The sequence below is a fragment of the Salmo salar genome, chromosome ssa19 (assembly GCF_905237065.1).
Source record: "Salmo salar chromosome ssa19, Ssal_v3.1, whole genome shotgun sequence".
Lineage (NCBI taxonomy): Eukaryota > Metazoa > Chordata > Actinopteri > Salmoniformes > Salmonidae > Salmo > Salmo salar.
Window position 1 is genome coordinate 25,072,149 of NC_059460.1, and position 21,413 is coordinate 25,093,561.

Sequence of the window (21,413 nt, forward strand, 5' to 3'; positions counted from 1 at the left end):
TGTCGGAGAATGGAATTGTAAATACAAGTGTATTTAATAAAAAAATGTATGGATTCACATACAAGGCATAAAGCTTAAGTTCAAGGCACTAACAAGCATTATTCTACACACACACACACACACACACACACACACACACGTCTTCTCTCAATAGAAGACAGGATATGTGCACACTGCCCTCAAAATGAGGTGTTAACTGAGCTGCACTTCCTAACCTCCTGCCAAAGGTATGACCATATTAGAGACACATATATCCCTCAGATTACACAGACCCATAAAGAATTTGGGAAAAAAAATCTAATTTTGATAACTCCCATATATATTGGATGAAATGCCATAGTGTGCAATCACAGCAGCAAGATTTGTGACCTGTTGCCACAAGAAAAGGACAACCAGTGAAGAACAAACACCATTGTAGTTTATTTTCCCTTTTGTACTTTAACTATTTGCACATCATTACAACACTGTATATAGACATAATGACATGTGAAATGCATTTATTCTTTTGGAACTGTTATGAGTAATGTTTACTGTTAAGTTTGTTTATTTCACTTTTGTTTATTATCCATTTCACTTGCTTTGGCAATGTAAACATGTTTCTCAGGCCAATAAAGCCCTAAAATTGAATTGAGATAAACCATAGCGTGAAAGGCCATGCCCCAAAAGTCCATGGGGTGGAGAGAGAAAATCCCACCACAGCAGGTCAGGAACAAATAAAGAGAAAGAACAATACATCTAAGCCCCCTTTATAAGCATTGAGTTGTTCGTATTCAAAATCTGAGTTGTTGACCAATAGTATTACTGTAAAGTTAACCTCCAATCAGATATCAGACCTATATGATGCAACCTCTGCTTCTCAGAGATGTGACAATGCGGGTTGGCAAGACCAACACAGAGAATGCTGAATTCCTAAGACAACACATGGCAAATCTTGCATACAGATAAGAAGATTCACTTCGGGGGCTGCTCTACACCTGATCAGCACAAATGCACATTTCACTTAATAAGAACCACGATAATTTGGGGTAACTCTAGCCTAGCTCTAGTTTAAAATATCACTAAAAAGTGTTACAATACTCGGTACAGAAGTTTGAGTAGTCAGTATGCAATGTGATATTAGAGAAGCTGACATATCTGGGCATAAAATGTATGTATTATTAGAATAGATAGACAGAACAGATAAAACAGATCGGCATTTCGGAGTGTAGAATAGATAGACAGGTAGAGAGTAAATAAATGGTGACTCATGGATAAGGTGTTGCATTTGAACATTTTAAGGTGTTGCAAGCTGCGAGGGAGGGAGAAATGCGTTACTTAGTTTCTCCTCTGGTGCCATGTCACGGCGGGGGTCCAGATGAGACGTGCCAGCCCATGGCAACACACGCTGGCAGTGTTCAACCGGCCGCAGTAAAACAGAGCACTAGCCGTCCAATATGCTCAAGCCAAATTGTTATCCTTGGTCGACAACAATCACCCTGGGATTCGTTACAAATCAATTCTGCCACCCCGTGACCAAATGTACATTTTAGGCTTTTGAGAAGAACACAAGTAAAAAAAATATCGGCCCAAACTGCTCCGTGCTTCTCCACTTGCAATCTTGTATCAGTGTGGTGAACAACAGGCTCTGGGTCAATGGATGAGAAACATTAAAACTGTGTTTTATTGGAAAAGAGGAAAGGAGACCAAAAAATAAATGTGGACAAGAGCCAGCCAGTCCAACGGAATTGAAACCATGACCAAGAAATGTATCGAGCCAACCAATTTAGCCACCCCTGTCTAGAGTGATGGATATACCGTAGTGCACTTCATGGAAGTCAATTCCATTGGAATTTCACTCCACTCAGATGGGTCCATTTTGTATTCATGTAGATGGAATGCCGAGAAGCACAATCATTCACTTTTATGGCGTATTAGGCTGTATAATATACGGCATTAACTACTGCTTGGCCTAGCTCATTCACTGGCCTATTCCCAACTCACCATCTTACACACACGTAAACATGCATTGCACACAGCAAACAAGTGACACAAGCTCAGGCACAAACACACCCGGGTAAACAGTACAGGCAGTCAGGCACACACACGTTATCAACAGTAGCCCAGCTTAAATAGCTTTCCATAAGCGAACTAATAGCTGTCCAATCCACTAAATATTCTTGTAACACATTCTATTTGGGCCCAGATAAAGGTAGGTCTTGATAACCTTATAGGGTGATGAAATGTGTATTGAGGTTAGGCTATACATGTTGCTGCCGTTTTAAAAATGTTCAGCAGGGAATCACTATTGGTTTTCTTACCAAGACCCTCAGGTCCTAGACATACTGCTAATGCCAATATCACGCACTCTTACACAGTCCAATCACACAGAGCTAAGGAAGTTGTAAGGCCCATTGCAGAGTTATTACTGGGAAGCTATGCTAACACCGATAGCATAATTATTGTGATTCAAAACATGTCTTGTAGGCCCACAAAATGAACGCCGCCTGAAATGCATCAGTGTGTCATTGTAATTATGTGCATTTAAGGCATGCAAACGTATGAAGAAAAAAAAATGGATGAAAAAAAAAACACCACGTGACAAGCAACCCTCCCCTATTGCTGACTACAAATGATCTATAGCTGGGATAATAATTCACTCACTAGCAAAATAAATGAACAAAATGTGCACACGTGGCTACATGGGGCTCTCGATTTGATCTCAAAACAAGTTCATCTACTCACGAACGCTCATGCTGTAAACAGTCCGGTTCAAAGTAAATGGCACAGATCCATATAGGGCAATGGTCTATTTGCAAATACAGTAGAATTGAATATACAGTACTGCAGCTTTGATTGTTGCTGCTGCACCGGTCTGTTTAGAGTACAGGCTGAGTGTGTGTCAATGCAATAGAATCCTACTCCGATGCTTTCTGCCTACAACAAAAGCTCTTGCATAGTTTGTTTTGTTTCAGTATGTTGCATTGAAAGTGGCTAATGTTGCATTGATTCGATCACAATTTTCTCAGTAATGGGAAACATTGATTTAACATTGTTAAAAGGGACATTTCTAGAACAGTGGTCACCAACCTTTTCTCTACCGCTCAGATTTTTTTTTAACATGACTTGACTTAAGAAACGTAAGCCTATGTAACATTAATAAAAACAGTACTGTAGCAATGAGGATTGTGCAGTAAGCTATAAGCCCATACGCATATTGGCTTTGCTTGAATTGCCTGCCAAAGCATTGTTGTTTGGACACACACAATCTAGGCTATATGATCACACCGGTAATAGATCCGTTGTATTACTTGTGAAGCACAGCTGAGTGAGCATACATTTAAATAATTTGCTTTTTATTTTACTTGGCTGATGGTGCATGCATCTGATGGTCAGTCTCAGCGGAGGGAGAGCAGCAAATCCCTTTCCTCCACTGACACTGACCAAAAAGCACAGTCTTCCAGCTGATGCGGAAACTCGAGTCGCAACGCATTACTTCTGCCTCATGCAAGAGCTCATCCAAGAGGTCGTATCTGGTCATCGTGGTGATGGCACAGGTGTACTCATTTCTCCTAAGTGGAGATTCTCTTTTCTCACCTGTCTATCTCCTCATTTGAATTCCATGCTGTCACTGTTACTTGTCCACTCAAGCACAACATTGTCATATCATCCACAAGGTGCCCTTGGAGAGTTCCTCAAGGGCACCTTGTGGTGCAACTCCAACTCACTTTCCCCTCCTTGCCTCTTCTGACCTCTTCCTTTCCCAATCCCCTCCAACTCACAAGGCAGGCAATAAGCTTGGCCTCATCTTTACTAAAGGCTGCTCACCTACTGACCTCACTGGAACCCCCCTCCAGGTCTCTGATCACTACTTTTTTTCCCTTTTCTGGGGTCCCTTTCCACATGATCACGTGCCATCGCAATCTTCGCTCTCTCCCACTACGCTCTCCTCTTCTATCCCACAATCTCTCCCTTCTGCTAAATCCTTCTCCCTCCAGTCTCCTCATTCTGCCTCTTCGACCCTACTCTCCTCCCGTTCCGCATCCTATGACTTTGCACTGTCCCCTTTCCTCCCGGCCGGCTTGGCTCTCCCCTCCTGCTCCGTGGCTGAGTGACTCCTTGCGAGCTTACAGAACAGGGCCACGGACAACTGAGCGAAAATGGAGGAAAACTAAACTTCCGGAGGACCTATCATCCTTTCACTCCCTCCACTCTAAGTTCTCTTCCTCTGTATCTGCTGACAAATCCACTTTCTACCACTACATTTCAAGCTTCTGCCTCTAACCCTAGGAAACCCTTATCCACCTTCTCCTCCCTCAACCCTCCACCCCCTCCCTCTCTGCTGATGACTTTATCAACCACTTTGAAAAGAAAGTTGATGACATCCGCTACTCATTCACTCAGTCTATTGAGTCTCACGCACACAGAACTACCCTACGCCTTGACCTCTTTGTCCCCTTTCTCCAGATGATATCCTGCAACTAGTGAGGTTTGGTCACCCAACAACCTGCCCGCTCGACCCAATCCCCTCCTTCAGGCCATCTCTGGAGACCTTCTCCCATTCCTCACTTCCCTCATCCCTGACCACAGGCTGCGTCCCCTCTGACTTCAAAATAGCCCAAGTCGCTCCCCTACTCAAGAAACCAACACTCAACTTATCTGATGTCATAAACTACAGACCTGTATCCCTTCTTTCCAAAACACTTGAGCGTGCGGTCTCTGATCAACTTCCTCGTTATCCCTCTCAGAACCATCTTCTTAACCCTAACCAGTCAGGCTTCAAGATAAGCCATTAAACCGAGACTGAGCTTTGTGTCACGGAGGCTCTCCGCACTGTCAAAGCTGACTCTGTCCTCTGTTCCCATCCTCCTAGATCAGTCCGCTGCCTTAGACACTGAACTATCAGCTCCTCCTCTCCACCCTCTCAGGGCTGGGCGTCTCAGGCTCTGCACACTCTTGGATTGCATCCTACCCTTGTAGGCCGCTCCTACCAGGTGACGTGGACAGGATCTGTGTCTGCACCACACTCACTACTGGCATCCCCCAGGGCTTGATTCTAAGGTCTCTCCTCTTCTCTCTATGCATAAAGTCACTCGGCTTCGTCATATCCTGACATGGTTTCTCCCATCATTGCTTTGTGGATGACACAACTACTTTTCTCATTCCCCCTTCTGACACCCAGGTGGCGACATGCATCTCTGCATGCCTGGCAGATATCTCAACTTATGTCATCCCACCACCTCAAGCTCAATGTCGACAAGACCAAGCTGCTCTTCCTTCACAGTGTCACCCTCCCAGGGTACAAATAACCTTGACGTGACCCTGGACAACACCCTGTCGTTCTTTGCAAACATCAAAGCAGTGACACACTCCTGCAGGTTCATGCTCAACAACATCCGTAGAGTATGACCCTACCTCACACAGGAAGCGGTGCAAGTCCTAATCCAGACACTTGTAATCTCCCGTCTGGACTACTGCAACTCGCTGTTGGCTGGGCTCCCCGCTTGCGCAATCAAACCCCTGTAACATATTCAGAATGCTGGTTTTCAACCTTCCCAAGTTCTCTCATGTCACCCCGCTCCTCCACACTGGCTTACAGTCGAAGCTCGCATCCAGTACAAGACCATAGTGCTTACCTACGTAACAGCAAAAGGAACTGCCCCTCCCTACCTTTAGGCTATGCTCCAACCCTATACCCCAACCCGAGCACAAGTTCTATCACCTCAGGTCTCTTGGCCCTCCCACCTTTACAGAAGGGCAGCTCCTGCTCAACCCAGTCCAAGCTCTTCCCTTTCCTGGCATCCCAATGGTGGAACCAGCTTTCCCCTGAAGCTAGGACAGCAGAGTCCCTGCCCATCTTCTGAAAATATCTGAAAACCTACCTCTTCAAACAGCATCTTAAATAATCCTGCTCATGCATGTTTCTTTTGATGCAAAATCCACCACTGCGTGGCCAAAGAGCTCCATTTTCATGTCTTCCAACAAATGTAAATGCCTGGAGTTTGTTAAAAGGCATTGGCACTTGGCCATGCACACCAGTTGTGGATTTTGCATCAAAATAAATGACAGGGGAATATTAATTTCCAATGATTTACCGCCCGGGGTACCACTACTGTGTAATAACAGGCCATCAGACTATCGCAGATAACTCTGTACTGAGTTTTATGCTACAAAGCCTGTCATCACAGAGACGTGATGTCATAATACGAGAAGTTGTAGAAGGTGATATTCTAATCTACAAGGTTGGGTTTTGCAGTAATATCTTATTGGTTGGGTTTTTATAGGCTACATCTAGCTGGAAAATTGATACTACAGCTTTTTGAATTGGTTGATTTTTCCTTTGTCTAATGTTAAGGCCTGTGCTGTCTCAAAGATAAAATAATTCGTACTCCTTTGGTAACAACACAAACTTGCTCTCTCACACACACACACACCCTTCCTTAGAGAACTTCATTAGAGAACAAAAAAATACCGTCACTACTCCTCCTAATAAGTAGGAGTAGCCTCAGTCAGGAAGACCGGTATTTTAGTGAGAAGGTGGGCCTGCAAGAGCAACAGGAGAACGTTTTTAGAAAATGTACAGTTTAATACGCAGATTCATGATAACAGAAGACGTACTATTCAAAATCCAGCTCTGTAAAAGGCATGTGGCTGGATGAAGAGAAAGGGAGCGAGAAGCGTTATGAGGACAAAGAAGCCAGAGGAGGAATATAGGAGAGAAGATGGAAGTGAATAGAATGCAACGTTCAGTGATGGAAGCTCAGGAGGAATACATCTACCTCCCCCCAGCTTGCTCAGCATTATATTTGGCACAGTGGTATTTGGCAGCCCCTGCCAGGCTCTCTGCATACAATTCAACTTTTATTGAGCACTTTATTGCCTCACAGGTGCTCAGAGGCATTCTTGGCTAAGAGGATAGCAGTCCAGATCCAGCCGTTAAAACCGAAAGAGAAACACAGGTGGATCAATGTGGTCAAATTTCATTGGGTCCTCTAAGTACCTGGATGGAAAGTGGTTGTGTGAGCCACATTTTTTACTTCACTGAACCTTTTATGCAATGTAGCCAAGTCCAGGACTCTGTAGTGGAGTTAGGGAAGGAACATAGCGACCAGTAGCATATCAGGTCAAGACAACCCCACTTCTGACCATTTGTTTCTAGACACATTATATTGTGCATGTTTGAGATCAACTGCATTGCAATTAGTGTGCATAATCACTGATCTAGAAATCACACTGCAAATAAAATTGTGATCAAAATTTGAATTTGCACCTTGCTTGCTTAAACAACTGATCCCTTCAAACACATTATCTGTATATCTGCCATTTCTCCAAGCACTCTTACATTCAGTTTCTTTTTCTCCCACTACAGCACCAGTCTCTCCTTCGCTTCAGCAATCACCACCCCCCACCTTTATCTAAGCACCACTAATGCACACTCTCTCGCTCCCCTCTTGTAACGTTCTAGCATCTTCAATTGCAGTCACAGGACACAGTACTGTGTGTGAATGTGACAATGTGGGTGGTTATCTGACCCGGGGCGGCGACCAGAGCAACGAGGCAGCAAGGGTAATGACTCAAAGCGGACATCCTGGTATCCTCCGAATACATGCCTGCCTCCCGAACCCCCGCCTCCCCTGTTTCCCACTCAGTGAGAGTGAAAGTACAGCCATTGAAAGCTTGTTTAGCCCTGAATCAGGAGTGATGGAGACTTATGGTTTCGCCTCCTACGGATGTGTTAATGTGTTTACTGGGTTATGCCAGTCACTCTGTTCAAGGCCCACACACACACACACGTACAACTGTACAAGTGTGCACACACACACACAAACAAGCACACACAAAAGCACGCATTCACACACAAACATTATGTGCTCATTATGAAGATAACGAGATGCAAGTTGTCTTCCAAAATACATCTCTTTCATCTAGAGCTTGGCAATCTATGAGAAGGTTGGATGAGGACACGTTATACTGTAATATAGTCAAGGTCTCCAAAGATGGATGCTGTAATATTTCTCCACCAGTGACACAAGAGAAACCTGATAAAGAAAAAAAGTTGGTTCTGTACATGGCAGACTTATGTATCCTTCAATCTCTGCTACACTCCATGAATCTCTGCCTGCTGACCTCCACTGAGCCATGTTTGTAGTTCTGATGAAATATAAGTGCAGTGTGACAGAATTTGTTTGTCAAAATCAATTTGACTGCCATTTTTGTTGTTGTTGCAGTTATTGTAAAATATATAGGTCCATTATAATTTTAGTTACTTTCGATCTAGTTTTAGATGTTCAAGAGTAAACTGAAGTATTTAATTAAACGCATAACAAATCAAACCTGCTGCGGGCTAGTTGGGCCCTGTTACATAGCCTTGTGTCGCTGCACAGTACATGTCAGATATAATTCACTAAACTGACCTTTCATCTTCATTGCCCCAGAATGGTTGAAATGCTTTGACATCAAGTGCCATTAGTAGCAGCCATTTGTGCTGGATTGCCCTGCAGGGTATAATATTAGCGGCAACATTGGATAGGTAAATCACATCCATAGTTTATACCAAACAAGAATGCAATAGAAGTCATGGCCATAGAATTGTCACTCGCTAGCAATAGAATTTCTCAAGGATCCGATACAGGCTGACAGACGATGTCTGGCAAGGACGCAGGGACATGGAGGCAAACACACACAGAGAAAGAAATAGAAAAGAGCGAACAAAAAGCACACACGCTCAAGCAGAACCAATGGCATTTGTACAAAGGAATCTTTTCATTTGATCTCCCATTAACAGAAAGGCCACATTAGTTTTGGCAAGATCATCCTGCGGTTCCCTACATAAATACCATCCTGCAGGTGCAATCCATCTTACTTACATACAAGCCGACTTATAAAAGACCGACATCTTACTGCAGCAAAGGACCAAGAAAGGGCAGTGATGAGAAATAATGGAAGAAAGGACATTTAGAACACGGGTGTCTAGCAGAAAGACTAGTAACTGACATGACTCGCATGAGGGAAGGGACATTTCAAACCCCCATAGCCCAGCCCCATAGGAAAGATTAGCTCACCATGACTGGTAGCAGGGGCCAGGAGTATGTCTGTCTGAGGTTACAAACTACCGCCACAGTTGCTCAAACGGCTAAATTGATGGGAACATAGGGACACAGCATTTGAATAGTGTAAATTGCTATGGAAAAGGACTACATTTTAGCAATAATGGCAATATTAGAATATGCTAACATTAGATTGTCAACTCCTATACTCCCATCTGTGAGTAACACCATACAGGGTCCCAATGCTGTTTGAAGTCATTTCAAATACTTTGTCTGTGCTTGATTGAGCTTGCCAGGCTTAAATGGATCAACAGAATAGACCCAAAACTGCAAACCCCACCCGTCTAGCAATCCAGGAAGGCTAGAAAAAAATAAAACAAAGTATTTTAAAGATATCAAATAGTTTTTGAACACAGGTCTGAGCTTCACTGAGAGGTGAAATGGGTCTTCGAGGGCATTGGCCTGAAATGCCCGGCTGATATAGAGCCCGTCTTTCTCCTATACACTATAGCTCGATCTGGATCATCATGGGAAGTTATATCGCCCTCTCCTATTGAAGCTGGCCCCCTTTATGTAGTGCAGATTTACAGATGGGTGTAGCCCCGAGAGAAACTCCTTCAGCTTTTGGAAATACAGCTGAGCAAATCTTTCCAGGGGTTTGATAGGATGCACTCACCACAAATGGCCAACCTCGGCTCCGTATCTCAAAGTCATGCCAGAAACGTAGGTTGTAAATTGGTGAAATTTCACTCAATAATGAGAGTTCAGCACATACATCAGATACCTAGAGAAAGCAGAGGCCCTCCTCTCTTCAACTAAGAACAGTATACTTGCTTCCAAAGCAGTATTTTTCCCCGCAACTGCATTTTGAAATGTTGTACAATCAGAATGCATTTTCTCTCCCTATACTCAGAGCACACATTGGGACGAGGGAGAGAAAAAGGCTCGCTCATCACAGCCACTAGCTAAAATAGGCACTGTCAGGGTCAGGGCAGATTCTTTCACAGCAGGAATCAAATCAATGCATGTTCACTTAAAGTGATGCTCCAGAGCTTTGAATAATTTCATCCAGAAGTTTTGAAAGTAGTGCTCACTAGCCAAAACGGGTCCCTGAAAATTGTGCACGCTCATTCATTTCGTATACATGTTCCATTCTGCAAATACAAATTAAAAAAAACTACAATATGTTGTGAATTTGTAAGTGCTTAAGATCCCGGACTGCATCTTTAACTGTCTGCCCAAATCATGGTTTTAGCCACACCCAAAAATGTGTTGTTGTTGAGTGAGGTGACCAACTAAACCAAAAAAGAAACATCCCCTCACTGTCAACTGCGTTTATTTTCAGTAAACTTAACATGTGTAAATATTTTTATGAACATAAGATTCAACAGACATACACTGAACAAGTTCCACAGACATGTGACAAACAGAAATAGAACGTGTCCCTGAAGGGGGGGGGGGTCAAAATCAAAAGTAACAGCCAGTATCTGGTGTGGCCACCAGCTGCATTAAGTACTGCAGTGCATCTCCTCATGGACTGCAACAGATTTGACAGTTCTTGCTATGAAATGTTACCCCACTCTTCCAAGGCACCTGCGAGTTCCCGGACAATTCTGGGGAGGGAATGGCCCTAGCCCTCACCCGCCGATCCAACAGGTCCCAGACGTGCTCAACGGGATTGGGATCCGGGCTCTTCGCTGGCCATGGCAGAACACTGACATTCCTGTCTTGCAGGAAATTATGCACAGAACAAACAGTATGGCTGGTGACATTGTTATGCTGGAGGGTCATGTCAGGATGAGCCTGCAGGAAGGGTACCACATGAGGGAGAAGGATGTCTTCCCTGTAACGCACAGCGTTGAGATTGCCTGCAATGACAAGCTCAGTCCGATGATGCTGTGACGCACCACCCCAGATCATGACGGACCCTCCACCTCCAAATCGATCCCGCTCAAGAGTACAGGCCTCAGTGTAATGCTCATTCCTTCGACGATAAACGCGAATCCGACCATCCGCAACTCGTTAGAGAAGAGCACTTTTTCCAGTCCTGTCTGGTCCAGCGACAGTGGGTTTGTGCCCATACGGACGCTGTTTCCGGTGATGTCTGGTGAGAACCTGCCTTACAACAGGCCTACAAGCCCTCAGTCCAGCCTCTCTCAGCCTATTGCGGACAGTCTGAGCACTGATGGAGGGATTGTGCGTTCCTGGTGTAACTAGGGCAGTTGTTGTTGCCATCCTATACCTGTCCCGCAGGTGTGATGTTCGGATGTACCGATCTTGTGCAGGTGTTGTTACACGTGGTCTGCCACTGCGAGGACGATCAGCTGTCCGTCCTGTAGCACAGTCTTAGGCGTCTCACAGTACAGACAATTCAATTTATTGCCCCAAACACATCTGCAGTCCTCATACCTCCTTGCAGCATGCCTAAGGCACGTTCACGCAGATGAACAGGGACCCTGGGACCCTTTCTTCTGGTGTTTTTCCAGAGTCAGTAGAAAGGCCTTTTTAGTGTCCTAAGTTTTCATAACTGTGACCTTAAGACACTAACAGCTTACAGATGGTAGGCCATTAACGACCATTCCACAGGTGCATGTTCATTAATTGTTTATGGTTCATTGAACAAGCATGGGAAACCATATTTAAGGATGTGACGATTTGGATTTTTACGAATCATCTTTTAAAGACAGGGTCCTGAAAAAGGGACGGTTCCTTTTTTTGCCGAGTTTAGAATTTGCAGCTCGCACTAATGCGGCCAATAAAAATGTTTAAAAAATGTACTCGCACAAATGGCAGCAAAATGCGATGAAATGGTTGCACTTGGAGCCCTGGCTATACAATAAACATGCCTTTGTTGCTTGTGGCTGGGTATATACTGTTTTCAGGCGAGGTGCTCTTCAATGGCTTTGTTTCTAAAATGGGGGAAAGGGAGGAGTAGGCCAAAAAATGTTAGTGTGAGCCAAAATGATCTGAAATTCATTAGCCTGCCTACGTCACATTTCACATTAAAATTCAAATCCGGGTTGGGGACACTGCCAAGCATGCCGTTATAGGAATGGGATTCTAGTGCTGTGAGAGCTATTGCTGAACCTGAAGCCAATGATTTGATGCTTCTTACAACCCCCTAACTAAAGTGTATTTTGAGATAGGGGGCATATTAATAATGTATATATCCTAGAGCTCTGCAACCCATCCTGAGCCCCGACATTATACATCGTTTAGGGCCGGGTAGTGCCTGGTTTTCATCAATAACTAGGGTACGGGCAGGGCATCACTAATTTGACAAACATTTTGAAGCTGACCCATTTGCTCGTGCTATGCTGCGCAGTACAGTCATATGACTAAGATCATAACATGGTGTCAGAAGAGCTTCAACCTTGTCAAATATAAAACAGGACAGATTTATATATAATTATGTTCCTTGAATTTTGTCAGAGTTTAGAGTGACAAAAAGTAGCTAACTGCTCTGTCATGTCTAGTCATTGAGCATAGCAACCCAAGTGGAGCCGTTGCTATGGATACTCAGAGCTAGAGTTGTCACGATAACAGTAACGCGTTACTAGGAAGTAAGAAAGCAAAACATGAACTGGATTACATTTCTTGAGGAAAAGTTTACATGTTGGAAAGAAAATGCATTATGTTGTCAACCAGTCACATTTTAATATTTTTTCAAGATATAGCACACAATATTTTCCAAAAGTAGGTTTTAAAAAGGACCATACAGTTCCGTCTGCTTCGTGTTCATTTTTCCCAAGGAAAATCTGGCATCAAATCCTGACAACACTATTCCGAGCCGCCATTATGAAATCACATGCAAAGCGAGCAGCATTCAGGGTGGATTTACTAGCTGAGGAAAATATTTCTGATTGGGCCTTAAAATTTGGCAGAAGCAATTGGGCCTGGATAGGGTAGGGCATGAACTTCGTACGCAAGGGTAGGGCTCTGGATTAACATTCATGCCCCACCAGGCTTTTTTCATAACCGTGTGTAAGAGTAGGGATCATGGTGGAGCAGACAACAGAACAATAATATATATATTTTTTTTTAAACACGCAACCCACTGCTGCTAATGGAAAAAAAAGCTAAAAAGTCAAAGCGACAAAGCAAGATAAACACGGTGGGTTGTGAGGCTAGCCTGGAGGTTAGAGAGGCGAGTGAGTAACCCAAGAGTTGCCGGCTCCCAGGGCTGACAGGGAAATATGTGATTGCACTTAATGCAGCAAGGCACTTAATGCTCCTATCTGTTCTGTGTGCGTGTGTCATGTTGGATACTTTCTGACGGCAAATAACACATTTTGATGCAAATGGATGAATAAAGAGCAAGCCTCTTCTTTGGAAGCGGGAGAGGGCTGCGTATACAGGGACTAGAATACGTGGTGAGCAAGTGAATGGTTTAGTCATCCTTGTACCATCAGCAACGCACCACGTATACTTACTGTATGTGGCAAAGACACCCATCTGTCACTTTCAAACACAACAGAATACACAGGTTCTGTAAGGCTTCATGTGTATGCAGGAGGGCTTGCATGTGTGTGTGTGTGTGTGTGTATGTGGTTGGGCATAGTGTGACAGTGCAGTGCCACCCCCACACTACCCGCCTCCTTGTTCCACTCATGCCCGCCTGTGTTGGCACTCACACTGTGGTGCGCGCTGGAGAGAGAGGCAGAGAGCCAAGAATATTCTCTGTGCCAAAAGTGCTATACTTTGCTTGGGCTCAAGGTTGAAGTTGTCAAGACATGCTTGGTGTGTATATAATATGGGTGTATATTTGAGCATCAATATGCATGTGGTGTGTGTGTGTGTGTGTGTGTGTGTGTGTGTGTGTGTGGGAGACGTGGGTCTTATCCTCTACATAAGGCTGTTTCGCATCTGCTGGGATATGCAAACACACACGCGCAGCTGCTCTATTCTGCTGCTTAGCACCGGCTCAGTTGCAGAGCAGTGCCACCCACACAGCTTCACTTAAACACGCTAACTATCTTAGCGGTACTAGTCTCTCTTGACATTACCTCTAGACATCGAAGAACGCTTGTGAGATGTAGAGCAATGTTGCATAATTGTATTTGTTTTTATTCTATATTCTCATTGAATAGGCCTGTAGGATGAGCCCATATAAACAATATATACATCAGAATGTGTGTCTATCATTAGACGAGCTGCATGCATCTCAATGCATACATTACTGTGTTTTGCCAATTGCCTTCTTTATAGGTCATTGACCAAGTCATACATTTCTGCTGGTTATCAGCACAACACATAGAGCCTTGGGGAACCAAGGTTAGGTGTTAGAGGATGTTGCCCAAGAGAATGACGTGGAAATCATACACTCAGAAACAGAGAGAAACTTGAGATTGAGGGCGAGAGACAGACATAGCTAAATAAAGAGACCAAGAAAGACAGAGACCAAGAGAGAGTGAGGGCTGGAGCCTTCCCCATGGTCCCCTGAGATGGGATGGACGGTTGGAGGTGCATTATGGGAACAAAGCGGCCAACAGCAGGGCATCAGTGGTGATTAGCACTCTGGCGCCGTGCGAGAGTCGACAGGTGGACACTAATCAGGTGCTCAACTAACATGTATCTGGGGGAATGCGCAACTTAGAGGATGGGGGAAAAATAACCACCCACTGTTCTTAGAAACTAGACTCCGAGGTATCCTGGCCAGGTGATATTTTGGTTAAGTTGGACGATTAATGGAAAACATTTCTTTGGAGAAATGATTGTGGTGCAAAAATAAGATTATGCTGTGAGCATGAAAATACTTTAGTCCTTGCTGGAATAACTTTGTTCTTACATGAACCAGTGTGTGTGTGTGTGTGTGTGCGTGTGTGTGTGTGGTAGGCCTACCTGCCTCCGGATCATGTCTAGGTTGTCCCTGCCCTGGTTTAAGAGCTGCTCCACCATTTTAGGGTCTTCTACACTCCGGTTTGCCCTGAAGGCATCCTGCACCCGGCGCAAGGCGTACGTCCTGAATGAAAACACAAATTATACACTTATCAACATACCCATAAAACTCTGGAGGAAAACATATACGGCATTCAGTATACAAATCAATAACAAATGAAGCAATCGATTAACGTGGCACTTGTCAAAGTGGGGAAAATACTAAATTAACGCCACACTTTAACGATGCATCGTAACACAATGAAAATGTGGAAACCCCAGCCCAATCCAACGCACCACAAAGCATTCGGTCTGCTACATAAAAATCCAAGAACCCCATTTACAAGACTCATTTATACCGACGGAGGGAAATACCCCCCACCCTTCAATTGGATTAGGGAAACCACTTTTAGCCGAAGGGCAGTGCTGTGTGAATCAGCCTTCTAGTTAAGGGGTTTCAGGTAATGGGGTTCTCCATTTGCTGGAAAGCGAGAGGCTGGAAACGAGTGGCTGTTAGCTTTTATCTGGCAGCCCGAGCCCTGTGTGCAGTGGGCAGGAAGTGCAGTGCTATGCGAAGATCAAAGAGGCATCCTGGCACCCAGGGAGGCTCCTCTGCTGAGAGATGAACTGACAAGCAGCTCCTTATTGACAGCCAGGACCCATATTTTTTCCCCAAAACACAAGGCGGAGGATGAGTATAAAGTGAACAAGCGAGTGCGAAAGAGTATGAGTAAGTGGGTAGGGAGGGACATTCTTCAAAAACTGGTTGAAAAAATAAATAAATAAATTAACAGTACGGATCTGACAAAAGAAGAAAAACGTTGGTTACCCACTGAAGAAAAAGTAGCAGAGCGGTTGTTCTTCTAGACTGACGGGAATCTAATTTTTATTTTTTTATTAAAGTGTAACCTTTATTTAACTAGGCAAGTCAGTCAAGAACAAATTCTTATTTTACAATGACAGCCTACCCCGGCCAAACCCAAACAACTTGTGCTCCACCCTATGGGACTCCCAATCACGGCTGGATGAGATGCAGCCTGATTCGAACTAGGTACTGCAGTGATGCCTCTTCCACTGAGATGCAATGTCTTAGACCACTATGCCAATTGGGAGCCAGAGAAGGATTTGAAGCAAACAAATAACATGTCAATTTGTTGAGTCTAAGGTGCATTTGCATTATCTAATTATTAGTTGCTGAGTTAGCACAATTGGATCTGCTTTAAAAAAAGAAAGAAAATACAGCAGCTGAATTTTTAGACATGACTGATCAAGCTTTTCTATTTTCAGGGCACCAAGACAGACTTTGGAAAAAGTAGCCCAAAGCCTTCTAATGGCGAACCACCAACAGAACACAACAGGACTAAACCAAAACCTTTTTCTCTGGAGTACATCAATGACATGATTCATAATGAAATGGTACTTTAACATAATTCTTAGTACATCATCATAGGCATATTTTTGCAAAATCGCTAGGCCCAATGAAATCAATAGCCTATCACGTCAATGGCTATGCGCAGTGATTGAAACGCTCAGATTACATTACTTAGTTTGCGTAATCCAAAAGGTATGTTACTGATTACAATTTGACAGGTAATTCGTAACGGATTACATTTAGAAAGTAACCTACCAAGCCTTGTTGATATGCCATACAGACCAGCTTGAGGCACACTGCGAGGTCTGTTTAAGACTGCTGGTCAATTAGTCTACACAGTGTGCACTTCGTCCATGGTGTGGGAATAATTGAGTCATCAAAAGAATACGAGCATGGGGCCTTTTAAGACAGCCGGAGAAGCAATCACCCCATCTGCCGTTCAGTTGTGACAGGAGAGCGGGGAGCTCAAGACAGATTATGGAAGGATGAATGACGTGTGTTCTAGAGAGAAGAAAATGCATCTTCCTGCCTTTACCAAGTGAGTAATCTTGGGTGACACAATCAAAAGTGAATCACCAGATTAGCTGAGAACCTAAAGCAAATGCAATTTCCTGCACCAAAGGGATACTTTAGTTTTAGGCCCAGACCACAGACATGTCCGAATACCAGTTAACTGAATAAAATGCCCCTATTCTTATATAAAAAAAGCTATCATGGTCATGAATGTGGCCTTAAAGCTTTAACATATTCAAATGACTGTGTGAAATTCAGCCAGTGTCAGCTTTTGGCAGGAAAGCGCACTGGAACGCACCCCCCATGCTTAGCTGACAGCTTATACACTGAGTGAACAAAACATTAAGGACACCTGCTCTATCCATGACAGACTCACCAGGTGAAAACTATGATCCCTTATTGATGTCACTTGATAAATCCACTTCAAATCAGTGTAGATGAAGGGGACTTGACAATTTAAAAGGAGGATTTTTAAGCCTTGAGAATTTAGATAGATTGTGTGTATGTGTGCCATTAAGAGGGTGAATGGGCAAGACCAGATTTAAGTCCCTTTGAACAGGGTATAATAGCAGGTACCAGATATACCGGTTTGTGTCAAGAACTGCAATGCTGCTGGGCTTTTTCCACGCTTAATAGCTTCCAATGTGAATTAAGAATGCTCCACCACCCAAAGGACATCCAGCCAACTTGACACAACTTTGGGAAGCATTGGAGTCAACATGGGCCAGCATCCCTTTGGAACGCTTTCACCACCTTGTAGAGTCCATGCCCTGATGAATTGAGGATGTTCTGAGCTGAAAAGGGGCAGGTGCAACTCAATATTAGGAAGGTGTCCTTCATCTTTTGTACACTCAGTGTAGAGGGGTGAGGAGGAGCACCACAGACCCAGAAGTAATTTAGACATTCATTGTAGTCATTGCGCTCTGTAGAGTTGACATTTTCTCGTGCGAATAAACTTTCCTGGATTACTCATTAAAGTAACAAAGTCTCATTTAATCAACAAACACATTAGTCAGTTTAAAAATGGTTAAGGGTACAAGAGTGTATAAATATCTGACTGTTGGCAAAACCACTACATATCCCATCGAGCCAAGTGAGGAGAGGCTGCCCACTGTCACAGGTCCAAGACCAGTCAGAAGCGTGCAGCTAATCTACACCAATGACCCCAGTGGATCTGAAAACTGAACTTGGATCCGCATTAAGTAGCAAAGATATACTTTGCCACTGTAGTCTTATGACAGATCTCGAACCAGTCATGACTATTCAACAACAACAAAAATGTTTATTTCCAGCGATTTTCTTAGTTACATGGTTGTATAACTTGCATAAGGAGTTTTAAAGTTGAGGGCGCAATATTTGAGTACAAAAACTAGCATAGTTCAGCTAGCCAGGTAGTTTAGACAGGGAAAACTAGCATGGGCCGCACATGCGTACTAGGCTAATTATTGTAGTTTTTATGCCCTGATATCAGGAAAAAGTTTGATTAAAATATTCAGAGACAGAGTGATTTGTAATCTTAATAATTCAGAAAATATTCAGACCATGACTTCCCACATTTTGTTACGCTACATCCTTATTCTAAAATGTATTAAATAAATAAAAAACGTTCCTCAATCTACACACAATACTCCATAATTACAAAGCGAAAACAGGTGTTCAGAAATTTTTGCAAATGTATTCAAAATAAAAAAACTGAAATACCTAATTTGCATGAGTATTCAGACCCCTGAACTCCGGTGCATCCTGTTTCCATTGATCATCCTTGAGATGCTTTTACAACTTGGAGTCGACCTGTGGTAAATTCAATTGATTGTGCCTTTCCAGATCCTGTACATTGTCTATATAAAAAGGTCCCACAGTTGAAAGTGCATGTCAGAGCAAAAACCAAGCCATGAGGTTAACGGAATTGTCCATAGAGCTAAGATAAAGGATTGTGTCGAGGCACATATCTGGGGAAGTGTAGCAAAAAATGTCTGCAGCATTGACGTTCACCAAGAACACAGTGCCTCGATCATTTTAAATGGAAAAAGTTTGGGACCACAAAGACTCTTCCTGGACCTGTGTGCCCAGCTAAACTGAGCAATCAGGGGAGAAGGGCCTTGGTCAGGGAGGTGACCAAGAACCTAAATGGTCACTCTGACAGAACGCTAGAGTTCCTCTGTGGAGAACATTCCAGAAGGACAACCATCTCTGCAGCACTCCACCAATCAGGCCTTTATGGTAGAGTAGCCAGATGGAAGCAACTCCTCAGTAAAAAGGCACATGACAGCCTGCTTAGAGTTTGCCAAAAAGGGACCTAAGGACTCTTAAACCATGAGAAACAAGATTCTCTGGCCATCCCTATGGTGAAGCATTGTGGCAGCATCATGCTGTGGGGATGTTTTTCAGTGGCAGGGACTGGGAGACTAGTCAGGATAGAGGGAAAGCTTGACATGCCTGTATTTGGGGAGTTTGACATTCTTCTCTGCAGATCCTCTCAAGCTCTGTCAGGTTGGACGGGGAGCGTTGCTGCACAGCTATTTGCAGGTCTCTCCAGAGATGTTCGATCGGGTTCAAGTCCGGGCTCTGGCTGGGCCACTCAAGGACATTCAGAGACTTGTTTTCCGAAGCCACTCATGCGTTGTCTTGGATGTGTGCTTAGGGTTGTTGTCCTATTGGAAGGTGAACCTTCGCTCCAGTCTTAAGCGTTCTGGAGTAGGGTTTCATCAAGGATCTCTGTACATTGCTATGTTAATTTTTCCCTCTATCCAGACTAGTATCCCAGTCCCTGCCACTGAAAAACATTCCCACAGCATGAGTCTGCCACAATCATGCTTCACCGTAGGGATGGCGCCAGGTTCCCTCCAGACGTGACGCTTGGCATTCAGGCCAAAGAGTTCAATCTTGGTTTTATCAGACCAGAGAATTTGTTTTTTTGTCATGGTCAGAGCTCTTTTAGTACCTTTTGACAAACTCCAAGCGGGCTGACATGTGCCTTTTACTGAGGAGTAGCTTCCGTCTGTCCACTCTACCATAAAGGCCTTATTGGTGGAGTGCTGCAGAGATGGGAGAATGTTCCAGAAGGACAACCATCTTCACAGAGAATCTCTGGAGCTCTGTCAGAGTGACCATCAAGTTCTTGGTCACCTCCCTGACCAAGGCCCTTCTCCCCAGATTTCTCGGTTTGGCCGGGCGACCAGCTCTAGGAAGTTGTGGTGATTCCAAAATTGTTCCATTTAAGAATGATGGAGGACACTGTGTTCTTGGGGAACTTCAATGCTGCAGAAACGTTTTGGTATCCTTCCCCAGAACTGTGCCTTAACACAATCCTGTCTCGGAGCTCTGTGGACAATTCCTTTAACCTCATGGCTTGGTTTTTGCTTTGACATGCACTGTCAACTGTGGGACCTTAGATAGACAGGTGTGTGCCTATCCAAATCATGTCCAATCAATTGAATTTACCACAGGTGGACTCCCATCAAGTTGTAGAAACATCAAGGATGATGAATGGGATAGGATGCACATGAGCTAAATTAAGTCTCATAGGAAAGGGTCTGAATACTTATGTAAATAAGGTGTTTCTATATTTACATTTGCAAACATTTCTAAAAAAACAGTTTTGCTTTGTCATTATGGGATATTGTGTAGATTAATGAGGAAAATGTTTTATTTATTTAATCCATTTTAGAATAAGGCTGTAACGTACCAAAATGTGAAAAAAAGGAAGGGGTCAATACTTTCCAAATGTGCTGTAGGTACCTAAATGGCAGGGTGTATTTTTGACTGTTGTTTTTTCGCACCAATGTGCAGTATTCTTAATGTTAGAGTTGATAGAAATGGCCAGTTGGAAACCAAAATGACCAACATCACTATTGGGGGAGGCTCCAGAGTACAGTACAGCATGAAGCAGTGATTAGTGTTCTCCAGATACATCTCTCCTAATGAGGAATGAGAAAGAAAACACATTTGCTTTGAAATGACATACTAAATATGAACCAATAACAATAGACGAAGGTGTTCTCAAAGCCAAACAAGGCATACAGCATTCTGTACTGTTTGAAGAGAACACATGAGTTCTACCTTCTAGCTGTAAACATGACTGAATATGGATGCACTCAAATCCCTCAAACATGTCTGCAGGGAAACGCTCAGACAGATGTGTAGAGATATCACAGGGAACAACACTCCATGTGGCACAAGGGTGGATTTCCATGATCACTTATTTAGCCGAGGCTTTTCAAGTAGAGGTCGACCGATTAATCAGAATGGCCGATTAATTAGGGCCGATTTCAAGTTTTCATAACAATCGGTAATTGGCATTTTTGGACACCAATTACGGTCAATTACATTGCACTCCACGAGGATACTGCGTGGCAGGCTGACTACCTGTTATGCGAGTGCAGCAAGGAGCCAAGGTAAGGTGCTAGCTAGCATTAAACTTATCTTATAAATAACAATCAATATTAACATAATCACTAGTTAACTATACATGGTTGATGATATTACTAGTTTATCTAGCTTGTCCTGCGTTGCATATAATCGATGCGGTGCCTGTTAATTTATCATTGAATCACAGCCTACTTTGCCTTAACGTGATTTTACAAGCGCATTTGCGAAAAAAAAGCACTGTCATTGCACCAATTTGTACC

The 21,413-nt window shown here is 43.6% G+C and overlaps 1 protein-coding gene across 2 annotated transcripts in view; it reads right to left on the reverse strand.

Annotated features, from left to right (window-relative positions):
* LOC106578582 (LYR motif-containing protein 4B-like) overlaps positions 1-21,413 on the reverse strand; it is a 71,390-nt gene that overhangs the window by 31,543 nt on the left and 18,434 nt on the right. The window contains exon 2 of one of the 2 annotated variants that reach the window (XM_045702158.1): positions 14,869-14,985. In XM_045702158.1, the coding sequence (XP_045558114.1) occupies positions 14,869-14,985 (117 nt within the window). Of the gene's footprint in view, positions 1-14,864; positions 14,986-21,413 lie in introns of both variants that reach the window. The other variant, XM_014157570.2, reaches the window with a different exon arrangement.